The sequence below is a fragment of the Brachyhypopomus gauderio genome, chromosome 5 (genome assembly GCF_052324685.1).
Source record: "Brachyhypopomus gauderio isolate BG-103 chromosome 5, BGAUD_0.2, whole genome shotgun sequence".
NCBI lineage: Eukaryota > Metazoa > Chordata > Actinopteri > Gymnotiformes > Hypopomidae > Brachyhypopomus > Brachyhypopomus gauderio.
The window spans coordinates 17090973-17106870 of record NC_135215.1 but is presented as its reverse complement, the minus strand read 5'-3'; the positions used below and the strand labels follow the sequence as shown (position 1 = coordinate 17106870).

General features: G+C 45.3%; 1 protein-coding gene across 7 annotated transcripts in view; it reads left to right on the top strand.

Moving 5' to 3' along the window:
• trappc9 (trafficking protein particle complex subunit 9) overlaps positions 1–15898 on the top strand; it is a 161492-nt gene that overhangs the window by 30608 nt on the left and 114986 nt on the right. For all 7 annotated transcript variants that reach the window (XM_077006093.1, XM_077006090.1, XM_077006091.1 and 4 more), the window contains one exon: positions 11434–11579. In XM_077006093.1, coding sequence (XP_076862208.1) covers positions 11434–11579 — 146 coding nt within the window. The remainder of the gene's footprint in view (positions 1–11433; positions 11580–15898) is intronic.

Sequence of the window (15898 nt, the reverse complement as noted above, 5' to 3'; positions counted from 1 at the left end):
CCGTCCTGGCATGAAGATCACCATTTTGGATGTTTCAGTGAATTTTACTAATTCTTGTTGAAATACCACCATCCATTATAAACCTACAGACTCTCATTCATATCTACAATACAATTCTTCCCATTCCAAGGCCAGCAAAAACTCAATTCCTCACTCACAACTACTCAGACTTGGGGACATTTGTAATGACAACGATGACTTCCTCCAGAAAAGTATTGAAATGCATGCACATTTTCAAAACTGTGTTTTTCTTAAAGAAGTCATAGATGCTGTTAGTCATGTTTTACCTGTTCAGAGAGTGGACGCACTAACCTGTAAACAATTTACTGAGGCAAGATGAATTCCAAACAATATGATGGCTAATATTATACTGAAACACTTCAGGATCCTCCAGGATGATATTATACTGAAACACTTCAGGATCCTCCAGGATGATATTATACTGAAACACTTCAGGATCCTCCAGGATGATATTATACTGAAACACTTCAGAATCCTCCAGGCTAATATTATATTGAAACACTTCAGGATCCTTCAGGATGATATTATACTGAAACACTTCAGAATCCTCCAGGCTAATATTATATTGAAACACTTCAGGATCCTCCAGGATGATATTATACTGAAACACTTCAGGATCCCCAGGATGATATTATACTGAAACACTTCAGGATCCTCCAGGATTATATTATATTGAAACACTTCAGGATCCTCCAGGATGATGAACAGACTGCATCCTCCTTTTAACCATCCTCCATTAATTTCTTATAGACAACAACATGTGCTCATCAAGAATGATTTAATTAACCATTCAGATTCCAACTGTGGTACTGTAGTCTGCAACCGAGCTAGATGTGCTACATGTACATTTATTAACACAACCACCAAAATAACTGGCACACAAGGATAAATTGTTTCATCCTCATGCACCACAGCAGGACTTGTGTATTTCATTACTTGCAAGAGACGTAATCGGCATTACATTGGAGAAACCAAGAGAAGACTTGCTGATCGGTTTGTTTAACACCTTCAAACCATCAGGAAACCCATTCCATAATGCTCTCTGCGCACTGTTCTTGAGCTAATCTGAAGGCCACATGAAGTTTGGATGTTTGTAGTGATTGACTCTCTAGAAAGTTGCGTCTCTTCACACTATGCCAGGCGTACTCAACTAAATTTGTCCGCGGTCCAATTTTGGCAGATACCTGTGACCTGAGGTCCGGTGCGGCGGGGGGTGGCGAACGTAAGTTGTTGGCGGGGAGGGGGGGGGGCGAACGGTGGAGGCGTTTATACTTTCGCGAGCGTCACTGCAGTGTTCTCCGAAACGATAGGCGTTTTGTCCAAAACGATATGTGGTAGAAACACCCCTCAAAACAGGGTAATGAACATTTACCTGACCAATTTTAATGTTGCTATATGTTTCAGGTTTGAAAAGTGCTGGAATTTAGGTTAAAGTACTTTAAAATGCTTGAAATTGTAACTACTTGGTTTCACAACAAATAGCTGTCTGACTGAATAGTTCTCTTGTATTAGGTTAACAAATACGAGCCTCTTGTAATTCCAGGACGAAACATGAGAGACCGTGAAGACGTGAAGATTGGGCGTTTTTTAAATAAACAACCATTAAATAATGTGATAAAAGCGAATTATTTCGAGTATATGTATAAATATTTACCTTAATTATGTTTAACATGCTGGGAAATATTGAAATGGACCTTGAAAGTGACGTACAAGTGCTTTAATTCCACCTTATAAAGGTGTATGAACCCTGAAAACGTGACTTTGTTCATTGCGCTGAAGCGCGGCGCGAAGTTACAATATTCGAGAGGTGCACGACCTCTCGAACCGACAGCGCGCGAGGCACTCGCGCAAACGCTGAGCCACAGCGATTACGTCATTTTCGCCGCGCGGACCCTCGCGCCGCACGCGAAGCGTCAACCAGGCAGGCTTGTTGTTGAGCGGGGGGGGGGGGGGGGGGGGGGGGGGCAAACGTAACACTCGTGACGGAGTGTTTTTTCAATAGCCCTGAAATAAATGCTACGGTTTTGTTTTGGTCCGCATCCAGTTAATCAGGAATGAGATTGGGTCCGGACAGGCCTGCGTTCGGGTCCGGATCCGGACCGCGGTCCGCCAGTTGAGTACCCCTGCACTATGCGCTTCAGCATGTGCTCACCCCGCTCCATCAGTTTACATGGCCTATCACTTCATGGCTGAGTTGCTGTCGTTCCCAAACACTTCCATTTTCTTATAATACAGTTGACTGTGGAATATTTAGGAGTGAGGAACTTTCACAACTGGATTTGTTGCACAGGTTGCATCATATCACAGTTCCACGCTGGAATTCACTGAGCTCCTGAGAGCGACCCATTCTTTCACAAATGTAAGCATGCCTAGATGCTTAATTTTATACACCTGTGGCCAAGGAAGTGATTGCAACACCTGATTTTGATTATTTGGATGGGTATATATATGTATTTAGTGTATATATGTAGTGTGTGTGTGTGTGTGTGTGTGTGTGTGTGTGTGTGTGTGTGTGTGTGTGTGTGTGTGTGTGTGCGCGCGCGCGCTTATCTCACCCCTGTAGTATCTTTTTTCTCACACTTGGGCCTTCTGTCAGAGACCTGGAGGTTTGAGGGTGTTATGTAACATTTCTCCCTGTTCCTAGAACTGTGCTCTTCTGGACTGAGATTGATTTCATCATTACTGCCGTCTGTGGGAGTCGGTCCTCCAGAGTTTAGGGCTCACCGCCCCAAGTGCCCTTATCACTACGGGAACAACCCTGATGTTGACCTTCCACGTTCTCTCCATTTCTTCTTCCAGTACCTTGTCTTTCTAACTTCTAACATTCCTTAAACGTAATGTGTCTTAAACAGCGTCTCTGGAGAAGACCTCCTCTACCACTCCAGTTTAATTGCATCAGGTCTGCCGTCACAGTGTCTGCTTGGGTTTATCTACTTGTTTATCTGTCCAGATTGTTTCATCAATACAACCAGAGAATGCAGGAAATGTATTAAAAACATTAAAACCTACAATTAAAAAAGAGAAACAAACAGCTTCTTTAGGCTGCAGTGGTAAGTGTTTCGTGTGACTGCCCCTTACACTTGAGCAATAACAAAAAAGTTCTTGGAAGTGCTGAAAGAAGCCTGGTATAATAAACCAGATTACTACAGAACACTTCAGGAGAGAGAGGTCCAGAAGATTACTACAGAACACTTCAGGAGAGTTCTAGGGGTGCTTAATGTCAAGGAAGTTCACGTTAATTAAAGAAAGATGGTTTTGAGAGATTTTCTTGATGCAAGACCCGAGAAGAACCCACCCACACATATTCTTTTAAGCCTGTCAGAATCTGTTTAACTCTGAACTCTTCACCTTTGACTCCACATCCTTCTCACCAATATGAGTTAGTAGGAGTGCTAAAAAGGAACCATGACATGCAAACGTCTTTGTTTCATGTGTGTGTGTTTGTGAACAGCGTACTGAACCTCAACCCCTCTGTCCATTTCTGAGATATGTTAATAACATTGTTGGTAGTGCTACATCCACATTTGATGAGCTCCAGCTATTTCTCCAAGTTCCACCAGCTCTGGAGTACACATGGAGTCTAGCACATCCTGGTATTGGGTGTTTGAGTCAGAAAGCTCTGGTTTAAATACCTCAGTCTACTATACAACTGTAGTCTCTCCTTTTGTACTTGCTTACGACTCTATTACGAAATAACATTTCGGAATCAATGCTGCCTGAGTCACAGTGTGGTTTTAGAAGAAACAGAAGCACTGTAGACATGATCTTTACAGCCCGGCAACTTCAGGAAAAGTGCAGGGAACAACATAGGGACATGTTTATGGCTTTTGTTGACCTCTCTAAAGCCTTTGACACAGTGCAGAAAGATCTTCTGTGGGATATTCTCCTTAGAATCGGATGCCCGAACAAATTTGTTAACATACTGCGTCAATTTCATGACGGGATGACCTCCAGGGTGATAATAGGAGGACAAGAGTCTTCTCCTTTCCCTGTGCGAACAGGAGTCAGACAGGGGTGTGTATTAGCCCCTTTACTTTTTAACATTTTTCTTATATGCGTCACACAGCTCCTCCACAAAGAGATTGAGAACAACAGTGGGATTACAGTAGCCTACAGACTAGATGGAAATCTTTTCAGCATCAGGAGGCTGTATGCAATTACCAAGCTTCACAGGGTAAAGGTCCTTGAGCTACAATATGCAGATGACTGTGCTCTCGTGGCTCACACCCCACAGGACCTCCAGATGGTACTTGATGCAGCATTGAGGGTATACAGCAGGTTGGGGCTGACCATTAACATCACCAATGTCAATGGAGTGCTGCCACCCCATCTACACCACCCGTCTTCACTCTTTCAGGCACACATCTGTCTGTACCCCAATCCTTTAGATATCTGGGAAGTATCCTCTCTGATGACAACTGCATTGACAACGAGGTCCAACACAGTCTCCCAAAAGCAACTGATGCTTGATGGATTCGCAGGCGCCAGGTCTTCCAAAACAAAAATTTACATCTTCATACTAAAGTCTGTGTCTACCAAGCTGTTTGTATCACCACTCTTCTCTATAGCTGTGAAGCCTGGGTCACTTACAGCCGACACATCAAGACCACGGAACACTTCCACATATCCTGTCTTCAGCGTATCTTGGGGATAACTTGGCAGGATCGAGTGCCATACACAGAGATCCTCAGTAAAGCAGGCTGTATTAGTATTGAGGCAACCATCACCCAACATCAATTGCGATGGCTGGGGCATGTCATAAGAATGTCCCAGAATCGGCTACCTCGCAAAGTGCTGTATGGACAACTAGACTTTGGACAGCGCACAGCTGGGGGCCAAAAGAAGCGCTATAAAGACCAGCTGAAAGTAGCCCTAAAGAAATGTAACATCAAATACGGAGACCTGGAGCACTTGGCTGCTGATCGCATCACCTGCAGGAAGATGTGTGCAGATGGGATCCAAGTTCTGGAGGATGCAAGGACAGCTAGGAGACAACAGAGTAGGCTCAGAAGGAGAAATGCACCTATGGTTCCCAGTACCACTACCACCTTATTTACATGTCCCACCTGCAACAGGACATGTAGGTCCAGGATAGGACTATACAGCCATCAGAAAACTCACCGTTAAGAATAGAAGTGGACGTCATCATCGGACTCGATGGACAACCATAAGCAAGCTTACGACTCTTTCCACTCGAAGGTCTGCAAAAGTCTCTTACTCACAGGTAATAAGACTTAAGCTCATCTTCAGTGAGAATTAAGATTACTGCAGAAACGTATGAAGCTGGGTGAATATTTTAACATCTCTACTTCCTAAGGAAGCTATAGATGATGTGTTTTACCTGCTCAGAGAGCAGACACCCTGACATATAAACAGTCATGTGTTAAGACATCCACTCCTTTGGTGCTCGTCATCCTCCTAAGTACAACTCTGGCTAATGTTCTACTTAAACCCAGGACATCCAGGATGATGCAGAGACCACACCCATTTTTAAAGGATCCTCCCCTATAACCTACAAACAGGAGTGGAATGTTTGTATTTGCCATTATAACAGTTTTTCTCAGTTATTCTCTTCATGATGATGGTAAAGGGATCAACTCCCTTCTATTTTGATCTATATCCAGATGAAAAATCATTAGACACACACTGGTAGACGCCGACACACGTGGAAACGCTGTTCGCCAGTGACGTTCGGACAGTGGTTTGGCTTCCTTGCTGAAATTGTGCTAAATGTTGTTATTGTAAAGAGACAATTAAATGTAGAATTAAAGACCACAAAAGTACCGTCCGCCGAGCTGATCCTAGATCTGCTGTAGCTGGCGCTTTTGGCCGCCAGTCATTTCATCTGGAATTTGGCATTCAGAGGCAATGATGTGATTGATTCCTAATCATCATGGTAATAACATGGATCAAGTTTTACTTCACAGTGAATGCAAATATAAAACGCTAGACCCTAGTGGCTTGAATGAAGAATTAGATATGACTTCTGTGATTGATTGTGTCTCCCATTCTCAGTGTAAACGCTAACATTTGTTTGTGAGGATGTCCGTTATGAGAATGTGTTGGAATTATTTTATTCTAATGTGGAATGGCCTGTTAATAATTGGCTTCATGGTTGCTTAATCAAGCCACAGCCTGCTGATTAGCAACACCTGTCTATTGACTCATGATGCATGGCTCTGTTTACACTGTGGGCTGAAATATTTAAAACTTTATCATTTTACACACTTACACTATTTTAACATTTTCTGTGCAGCTCCATAATAATGTGACAAAAAGAAATATTTTTAATCCAGGCTCTAGTCTGAACTTCTGTCCTTTGTTGGTGAGTTTCAACAAATCCAACAGCAGACCTTGTATATATACAAATATTGGTTCAAAACCATACACGCTGCTGTGTTCCACCACCACCTTTCTTGGGTCTCCTGCGTTGAGGCCAGGGTGTTGGTCTTTGGGCAGCGTGAACCTTTCTCTGGTCTCTGTGGAGGAGGGTTTGATTTGAGCATCACTTAATGGTTGTGATCTCACATCATCATTCCTTCTCTACATGTGAGTGAAGCCCCTCCCTGCCCTCCCTCTCTCACTCTCTCACTCTCTCTCTCTCTCTCTCCTGCTCCCCCTCCTCCCACTCTGTCCTTAAAATGGATGAGCAGGTTTTACATGGCAGTTTGATTGAGACAGCGCCTGTGAAATTACTTTTAATGAATTATCGCTCCCTCTCGCTGTTCAAGAAATCATTGTCTTGTTAGGAAGAATAAATGTCACCATTACCGTCCTCGCCTCCCCTGCCGGGGCTCGCGGTGATGATCGTAGCATTGAGCCAGACTGAGTTCTGAAGATCTGGCCGTGTTGATAGAGTGTGCTCTTCCTGAATCTGCGTCTTCACCTTCACCAGCTTCCTTGGTCAAATGCTTTGAGATGTGGAGTTACTCTCAAGCTACAGTGGAGACTCTGGAAGTGAGGGTGTTGGAGACTCTGGAAGTGAGGGTGTTGGAGACTCTGGAAGTGAGGGTGTTGGAGACTCTGGAAGTGAGGGTGTTGGAGACTCTGGAAGTGAGGGTGTTGGAGACTCTGGAAGTGAGGGTGTTGGAGACTCTGGAAGTGAGGGTGTTGGAGACTCTGGAAGTGAGGGTGTTGGAGACTCTGGATAAGGGTGTTGGAGACTCTGGATAAGGGTGTTGGAGACTCTGGATAAGGGTGTTGGAGACTCTGGAAGTGAGGGTGTTGGAGACTCTGGATAAGGGTGTTGGAGACTCTGGAAGTGAGGGTGTTGGAGACTCTGGAAGTGAGGGTGTTGGAGACTCTGGAAGTGAGGGTGTTGGAGACTCTGGAAGTGAGGGTGTTGGAGACTCTGGATAAGGGTGTTGGAGACTCTGGAAGTGAGGGTGTTGGAGACTCTGGAAGTGAGGGTGTTGGAGACTCTGGAAGTGAGGGTGTTGGAGACTCTGGAAGTGAGGGTGTTGGAGACTCTGGAAGTGAGGGTGTTGGAGACTCTGGAAGTGAGGGTGTTGGAGACTCTGGATAAGGGTGTTGGAGACTCTGGAAGTGAGGGTGTTGGAGACTCTGGAAGTGAGGGTGTTGGAGACTCTGGAAGTGAGGGTGTTGGAGACTCTGGATAAGGGTGTTGGATCGTGTCTCTGTGTTGGTGCTGTACTAGTATGGCATGGCAGTGGTCAGAGGAGCTTGTATACTTCCTGGTCTACATTTAGCAACCCATGTTGACAATGACTGTGTGACTCATAAGCTCATTAATAAGACATAGCCCAGATGTCAGCTGTTCTCTCTCTCTCTGCCTTTCTATCTCTCCCACTCTCTCAATTTAAATTCAGTTAAATTCAATTAAATGAAGCTTTAATGGCATGACATGCACATTTGTATTGCCAACGCTATTCACATTGGTTTTATCAAACAGACATAGAATACACAACAATAGTGTAACTGCTATCAGTAGTAGTAATGTAGACTGTAGAGTGGACATACAACACTGTGTTATATGGTCCCTCACTGTCCCTCAGACTGTAGAGTGGACATACAACACTGTGTTATATGGTCCCTCACTGTCCCTCAGACTGTAGAGTGGACATACAACACTGTGTTATATGGTCCCTCACTGTCCCTCAGACTGTAGAGTGGACATACAACACTGTGTTATATGGTCCCTCACTGTCCCTCAGACTGTAGAGTGGACATACAACACTGTGTTATATGGTCCCTCACTGTCCCTCAGACTGTAGAGTGGACATACAACACTGTGTTATATGGTCCCTCACTGTCCCTCAGACTGTAGAGTGGACATACAACACTGTGTTATATGGTCCCTCACTGTCCCTCAGACTGTAGAGTGGACATACAGCCCTGCCAGTGTGCTGAACTCTATGTTCACCAACAACATACGGCAGCTTCTCATCACAGAGATGTTTGAACTCACCAAATGTCACTGATTTTGCAGAGCTCCTGGGCACCTTTGACATAGTTCAACCGAACTCTGCATGCAGGGTCTCAGCTGGGTGTTTGTCCCATGTGCAACCCCACAGCTCACAGCCACACAGGACAACAGGTTCAACTGCAGACTCAAATATTTGTAGCCGTATCTTGATTGGGGTTTATCAGTATTTGTTGTTTTATGGCATAAAGCTTTACCTCTCAGTTCATTCACTGCCAAGGTTAAAAAGTCCAGAAGAACACATTTGATTCCTAAATAATTGCAGTTTGCATATTCGGTATTGCTGGTCCCTAATATAATGTTCCAGAAAAGATCCAGATCTCAGGGATCAAGACATCAGGATGTTCGTCTTTTTCAGGTTCACTGCAGGGCCCAGTTCTGGCAGTACTGCTTCAGCAGGTCCAGATTCTGCTGGAGGAATTTAATCTCGGAGTCATGGGAGTGAGACCAGGAGCTGTAGATACTTCTAGTGTTTTTGCCAATTCATTAATATAGATATTAAAAGTTTTGGGCTTAGTCAGCAGGCCTGACTCTCTCCACGCTCCTGTGAGGACATTTGTTCCTTTATGGCTGTTTTTATTCTGCATCTATTTCCTGTGTACATCGACTTTGAGATCTTAGGTTTTATCTCCTATACCACTTTCTGTAATTTTGTAAAATAAACTTTATTGCCAGATTGAATCAAATGCCACTTTAAAGTCTATAAAGTGTGCAAAAATGTAACTTTTATTTTGGGCAGCATATTTATCAATTAGGAAATGTAGCGCGTGAATATGATCTGTAGTGCAGTCATTTGGAAGGATTCCGATTTGATGTCAGCACAGGACATTGTTTAGTCATTTTAAAATGTTACTCATTAACTTCTCCAGATTACTGTTCACACAGATGCCTCTGTAATCGTTAGGGAATTGATCTCCGGATTTAGTGCTTATTAGTCCTTGATTCCATATTTCAGGGAAGGTACCTACACTCAGAACCAGGTTAAACAGCTTTAGAATAGCCAAATGAAATATAGAGCTTGTGCATTTGATCGTTTCATTCAGTACACCACCAGGCCCACATGCATTCCTTGATCTTAGTTTGTTCATTTTCTCCTTGAGTTCCTGTTCCGTAAATGAGAAGTTTTATGGGTTTTGTTTATCTTTAATTGCCAATTCGAGGTCCTGTGTTTTTTTGTTGTTTTATTCTAGATTTGACTCTGGAAAAGGGCTGGGAAACATGTGTCCAAATATCTCCATGTTTTATTGTTAGTTCTTCAGGGTCTCTCTTTTTAAAGATTGTTCCAGTTGTCCCAAAATTGGCTTTGATCAATTCCTCCATTAGTGCCAGTTGCTTGGGAGTGTATTGTGTGTTTTTGGTTCTGAGTGTTTGTTTATATTCCTTTAATGTCTCACAGTAGCGAAGGTGTATGTTAGTGTTTGGGTCTCTGTTTTTGATTTGATGATTTCCTAAGTTCTTTCCGTTTTAATTGACAGTTAAGACACAAGGGTACATTTGAATTTTGATGTCCCCTTAAGTTTTAATTTAGCTTTTGCTTAGATTTTTTGACTGCCAGAGTGACTTCTTCTTTACTGATGTTATATGTGTTCAGAACGTTGTCTAAAAGTGTTTTGGCAGTAGTACTGATTGCTTTCTGGAACTCTTTTGTGCTGTTTTGAGTCCGTCTGTATGGTGTCCTGATGTTGTACAGCTTGCTGGGCTAAGGGAGTGTACGGGGGCCGAGCGAGAGTAGTGTCTGTCGCTGCTCTTTTAATGAACCAAGTTGTGTCCCTGTTGTAGCGTTCAGATCCCCGCTGATGAGCACAGTTACCTGGGCCTAGATATGACGCGCCTGTTTTTCTAACGCTGGAAACGTGTTTGGAATAGTACCGGGACTGTAAGGCAGGGGTGTAGATGGCACACAGGAATATGTCCCTCTGTAAACAGACAGTGGTGCCTTTGATTTTAAGCCAAATATTATTTTCCTTATTGAAGAATGTCCATGTATTGATAAATTTGATTTGTACCAGATTATTAATTCCCCTGAGTATCTGCCTTGATGTGCTGAGCTCAGCATCTGGGAAGGAACCATAACGTCTCTATTTTCTGTGGGACAGGAGTGTCCATGTCAGCCTTGTGCCATGTCTCCTGTAGGATATGATGTCAAGATCTTTGATGAAATCTTTTATTTAAATCATTGTTTAAGAATTTTATACCAAAGGCTGATGAGCTCAGGCCTTGGGCATCACACACACACACACACACATGCACGCAACGCGCACGCACGCATGCACACGTGTACTGTCAGATCAGCCATAATGCCTGTCCGTCTTGCTGGCCTGTGACTGCACGTTTGAGGTTGTGAAGTCAGCACTTCTTTTCTTCTGCTTTAAACCCAGCTCCTCTGTGTGTTAGTGCCACGGGCCATGCTGTCCACCTGCGCTATGGTGAACCACTGAAGTGTGTATACACACACACACACACACACACACACCTGGCCATCATCAGTCACTGTCTCCGAGGGCAGGGTCAGACTCGGCCTGACAAGATGCACTTCACAAACAACACCGCATTCATCCAGCAAGAGAGAGACTTGATGGAACCATCCTGTGAGGTGTGTGTGTGTGTGTGTGTGTGTGTGTGTGTGTGTGTGTGTGTGTGTGTGTGTGTGTGTGTGTGTGTGTGTGTGTGTGTGTGTGTGTGTGTGTGTGTGTGTGTGTGTGTGTGTGTGTGTGTGTGTGTGTGTGTGTGGGAGAGAGAGAGAGGAGGGCGGGGGTGTGAGCTGAAGTTTGTGGGTGCTGTCAGATTCTGCGGAAGGTGCAGTATCCAGTCTAATAAAAATGTTTTAATGTTGTCTGAATATACTGAGTGTTTGATTTGTTTGAACAGTAGACTGTAAAATACATCTTATGTTCTCTCTCTTTCTCTCTCTCTCTCTCCCATTCTATCTCCTCCTCTCCTCTTTCACCCTCCCCGTCCCCTTACTGTAGGTCGGTCTCTCTCCTGAACCTGCCTGCAAGTCTTCGACCCCATAAGGTGAAAGGTCAGCCAGGTCAGGGCGTGACCTCTGCCAGCCCCTTCATCTACTCCCCCATCAGCATCCACAACAGAGGAGAGGAGCGCAGCCCCAAGATCGGTGCGTTCACTCTTCCTCTTCCTCTCCCAGCTCCTGCCCGCCATAACCACCACCTTCCACAGCTTCTCACAACCTGTTTGCAAGATGGCAGTGTTAATCAGGAAGCCTTCCCAAGGTGTTGGTGTAGGAGTGCTAATTGAGTCAAGTGTTGTGTCACTGGTGCTGTTTGAATGTGTTTGTAGTGCCAGTGGCGGACTGGCAGGTTCCTTATGGTTTCAGAGTTTGGGCTCCCGTGTAGGCCAACTGTCATGTCCAGTCCTCTGACTGCGGAGAGCGTGCAGTAACCTGGACGCAGGTGTGGCCTGTTCTGTACACCTTCTGCTGTTATCTGCACTCCCTGACTGTGATTGGCTCATCTGCGGTTGCTAATCCAGGAACCTGGAACTGGACTGCCTGAGAAGGCTGTAGGGTTTCCGGTCCGGACACGGGCACCTCTGATCCACGATGTCCTCTCTGCACGGTTTGCTTAGAGCAGGAGGTTCAAGCCGGACTGCCTCCCGCCTGCAGGGGCTCAGCACCATGCCAGGGTCCAGACGGCTTCTTTTGAAGTCCCTCTCTGGTTGCCGTACTGTGTGTGATGGTGTTGGGTGGTCTTCAGCCCACAGGGCTGTGCTCTGCCGATTGTCAGGGTGAGATTGAAGCCTCACGCGCATTTGGGTGTGTGTGTGTGTGTGTGTGTGTGTGTGTGTGTGTGTGTGTGTGTGTGTGTGTGTGTGGGTCCTCGTTCTGGGTGAATTTACAGAGTTTTCGGGCCTCTTCTTGGTGGGCGTGTGTTTGGGGCTCTGCGGAGCGCCTCCGGGCTTCTGGCGAACGATCAGTGACCCAGATGGCCGTGCTGCAGGAACTCACCCGGACTCTTCAAAGGAATTAAGTCGTCTGACTGTCAGCTGCCAGCTCTTTGGCCCCGCCCCCTGCTGGCGGAGAGGGTGGAGGCGTGTCCTGTGGAAACACTGCAGTTTATTGTGACCGCGCTCTAGTTCACGTCCTGGCTGCAGCGGTGTGGGACGCAGCTCAGCCCCTGAGGTGGGCATCTTGCACATGGCAGGCTCATTTTGAGAAAGGAAACGGCGGGCGACTGTGTTCGACACGGTCAGACACGTCAGCGAGCCGACCTCTGACCTCTGTGTAGACCTCACTGGGGTCAGCCGCTGCTGCCGTGACTACCACAGGCTCTGAGCGCACACGTGCATGCACTCACAACAGGAAGTACACTACTAAAAACACGTTTATTGATAACTGAAATTTTCCCTCAATCACAGTCTCAAAACGAGGTGTCGTTGAGAAACACCTTCCCATAGATTTGATCGCTACCTCAGAATGGCACCTTGTGAAAAGAAGTGTACTTTTCTTGTGAAAATAGGCAAAACAAAAGCAATAAAAAAGCCACATTTTTTTTTACTCAGTAATGAAATGTCAGCCCTATTGTTTGGGCTTCTGGTCATCAGAGATATTGTAGAGGTTATGGTCAGCCCTTTTGTTAGTGTTTTTCTGTAGTTACTGTACGGTTCTGGTAGAAATGTCTGGGTGTTTGAGTTTGAGAGAGTCAAACAGTTTTCCGTGATGATGAAACATTGTCAAGCTTGGAATGTGCTGACATCATAACGCAGCTGGATGAGACGGCGGAATCTGCGGGACACGAGGGCGTGTCCGCACTAGCAGGAAGGAGGCGTGGCCTGCCACATTTGTGGACATGGCTCCCCCTGCAGGACCTGCATTAATAGCAGGTCTTGACCTCGGTTAAAGCTCTGGCAGGGATGGGTTGGTAAGGAGCAGACTGCAGCGTTGGGCGGTTGGTTAAACATTACTGCCTAACACATACAGTTCCAGATTGAGAGCTGTAACCAAGCAGCATGAACTCCAGGCTGGTTGAAACTCTCCATGGTAGACGGAGGTGATGGCTTGGCATGGTGGGTCAGGGTGGTGTTTGTCATGTGGCATCTGTAGGTAAAATAATTATACACACACACACACAGACACACACACACACACACACAGTGCTGCTCGAAGGTTTGTGAACTACCCAAACATGATTTTTCTTAAAATAAAGTATGAAATTTATAAAGCAGACCTTCCAATTAAATGACACACTGATGTGTATTTTTGTTAATTATTCAACACCAGTAATGAAATCACCAGTAACTGAAATCTGCCAAGTGCCAAAGTAAGTATATGAACTGTTAGTATGTAAGTATGTTAGTAGCTTGTGGCACCTCCTTTTGCAGCCGTTACTTCAACCAAACAAATATATTTGTAAATGATTTTTGCGTGAATGGATGGAGCTGGAATCTTTTGGAGATGCTCTTGTATCTTTCCCCAGACTGATGGGCAGTTGCCCTCTTCCCGATGTCCTCGGGTGTCTCCTCTCAGCATTGTTGATCTGTGTGCTTTATGCCATGGCACAGCAGTGGGTTGGTTGGTTTCCTCCCCCTTTAATCTGTGTGGCTTTTCCCAAGGATTTGATGGGTCTGAACATGCGCATGTGGTGCTTTTACCTAATTGACTTCACCAATGCAGCTGTGGTTCATTTATGTCTGCACATGCTCTAAATCCATGTTTCATGTAGTCTCACACAGTTGCCTCAACACAAGGAAACTGAATTGATGAACATAAACCTGATATTTCTAATACAAAAAAATGGTGATGATAAAATAAGAGAACCATGATAGAACAATAGAAAAATCTGAACTACTCAAGGAGTTCACAAACTTTCATATATATATATATATATATGTGTGTGTGTGTGTGTGTCTGTGTGTGTGTATGTGTGTATGTATGAATGTGTGTATGTATGTATGTATTTTCCCCCTCTCGTAGTTATTGGTGGTGTCCCATAATTCCCAGTGCGGTGGGCTTCCGTGCCCAGCAGCGACCACTAAAATCCTGCATGTTTTAATCATGAAAATGGAGTGAGACTGTGTCAGCCATGCCTGATTCACCGTTCCAATTTACACACCCACATCCCCTGACGCCTGTCCGTGTCCTGAGGAGATCGGCGTGTCCACGGTGGAGTCAAATAAACAGACCTGCTGCCTTGCTTGGTTGTCATGCTTTTAATCATGGTGGTTACCCGTGGGGGACTGTAGCATGTAGAGGCTGGGGCCTCCTCTCTGATGCCCCCTGGTGCACGGAGTTCGGTGCAGCCGACTCGTCCGGGTGAGCAGGGTGGGCTGCAGATGTGTTACACACACACACACACACACACACACACACACACACACACACGCACGCACGCACGCACACACATCTTCTGTCGCATTCTGACACACAATCTTTGGGCACATAGTCTTTATGTGCCCTTGGTTGGTTTCAGTGTGTGTGTGTGTGTGAGAGAGAGGCAGGCATATACACTGTGTTCTAAGTTTGGCCAAAGCAGACATTCAGCAGCTAATGTCATATTTCACACACAGCCATGAAGGGGGAAGAGCAGCATGTGCCCATTTTCTTTGGGGGTAGATGTACGTACGTACGTGTGTGTGTGTGTGTGTGTGTGTGTGTGTGTGTGTGTGTGTGTGTGTGTGTGTGTGTGTGTGTGTGTGTGTGTGTGTGTGTGTGTGTGTGTGTGTGTGTGTGTGTGTGTGTGTGTGTGTGTGTGTGTGTATGCATGTGGTGTGTGTGTGTGTGTGAGTATATGCATGCTGTTTGCATTCTGGGATTCTCAGCCTGCTGCCAGAGAACAGGGTTGAGTCACACACACCAGATGTCTCTGGAGAGAAGACCTTTATCAAACTGAATTCCATGTACACATACACATGCTCTCGCCTCAGCTCCGCATTTGTTTGTGTGTGTGTGTGTATACACTGTACGCTTAACTGTAATGTACATGGCACTTGTGTCTAACCTTGTAATTATGACCATATTCATGACCCTTCATGCATTAGAATGATATTACACTCACTCTCTCTCTTTATCTCTCACTTTGATCGTTCTATTTTGTCTGCATGAACACGTGTACCCACAAACACACACTCTGATGCACACGCCCACACACACATCTACACACACACACACAAACGAACCCTACCTGGGGAAGTCCTACAGTGAGTGTGACTAATGCTGCTTGGAAGCGTGTGTTTTCTGGGTCATTTCCCTAATGCCACAGGAGCTGAAGATGACTTCAGCAGTCTCCAGATGTCTGGTGTGAACAGCTCTCTTGAGATCCTTCCACAGCATCTCTGTTGGCTTCAGGTCTGGACTCTGACTGGGCCAGAACTGAGGCAGATTTGCAGATTGTCTATTCCTGAACCCATTCTGTAGTAGATTGACTGTAGTAGATCTACTGAGCTTCAGCTGGTGGACGGTCACCCTCGTGTTGTTCTGTA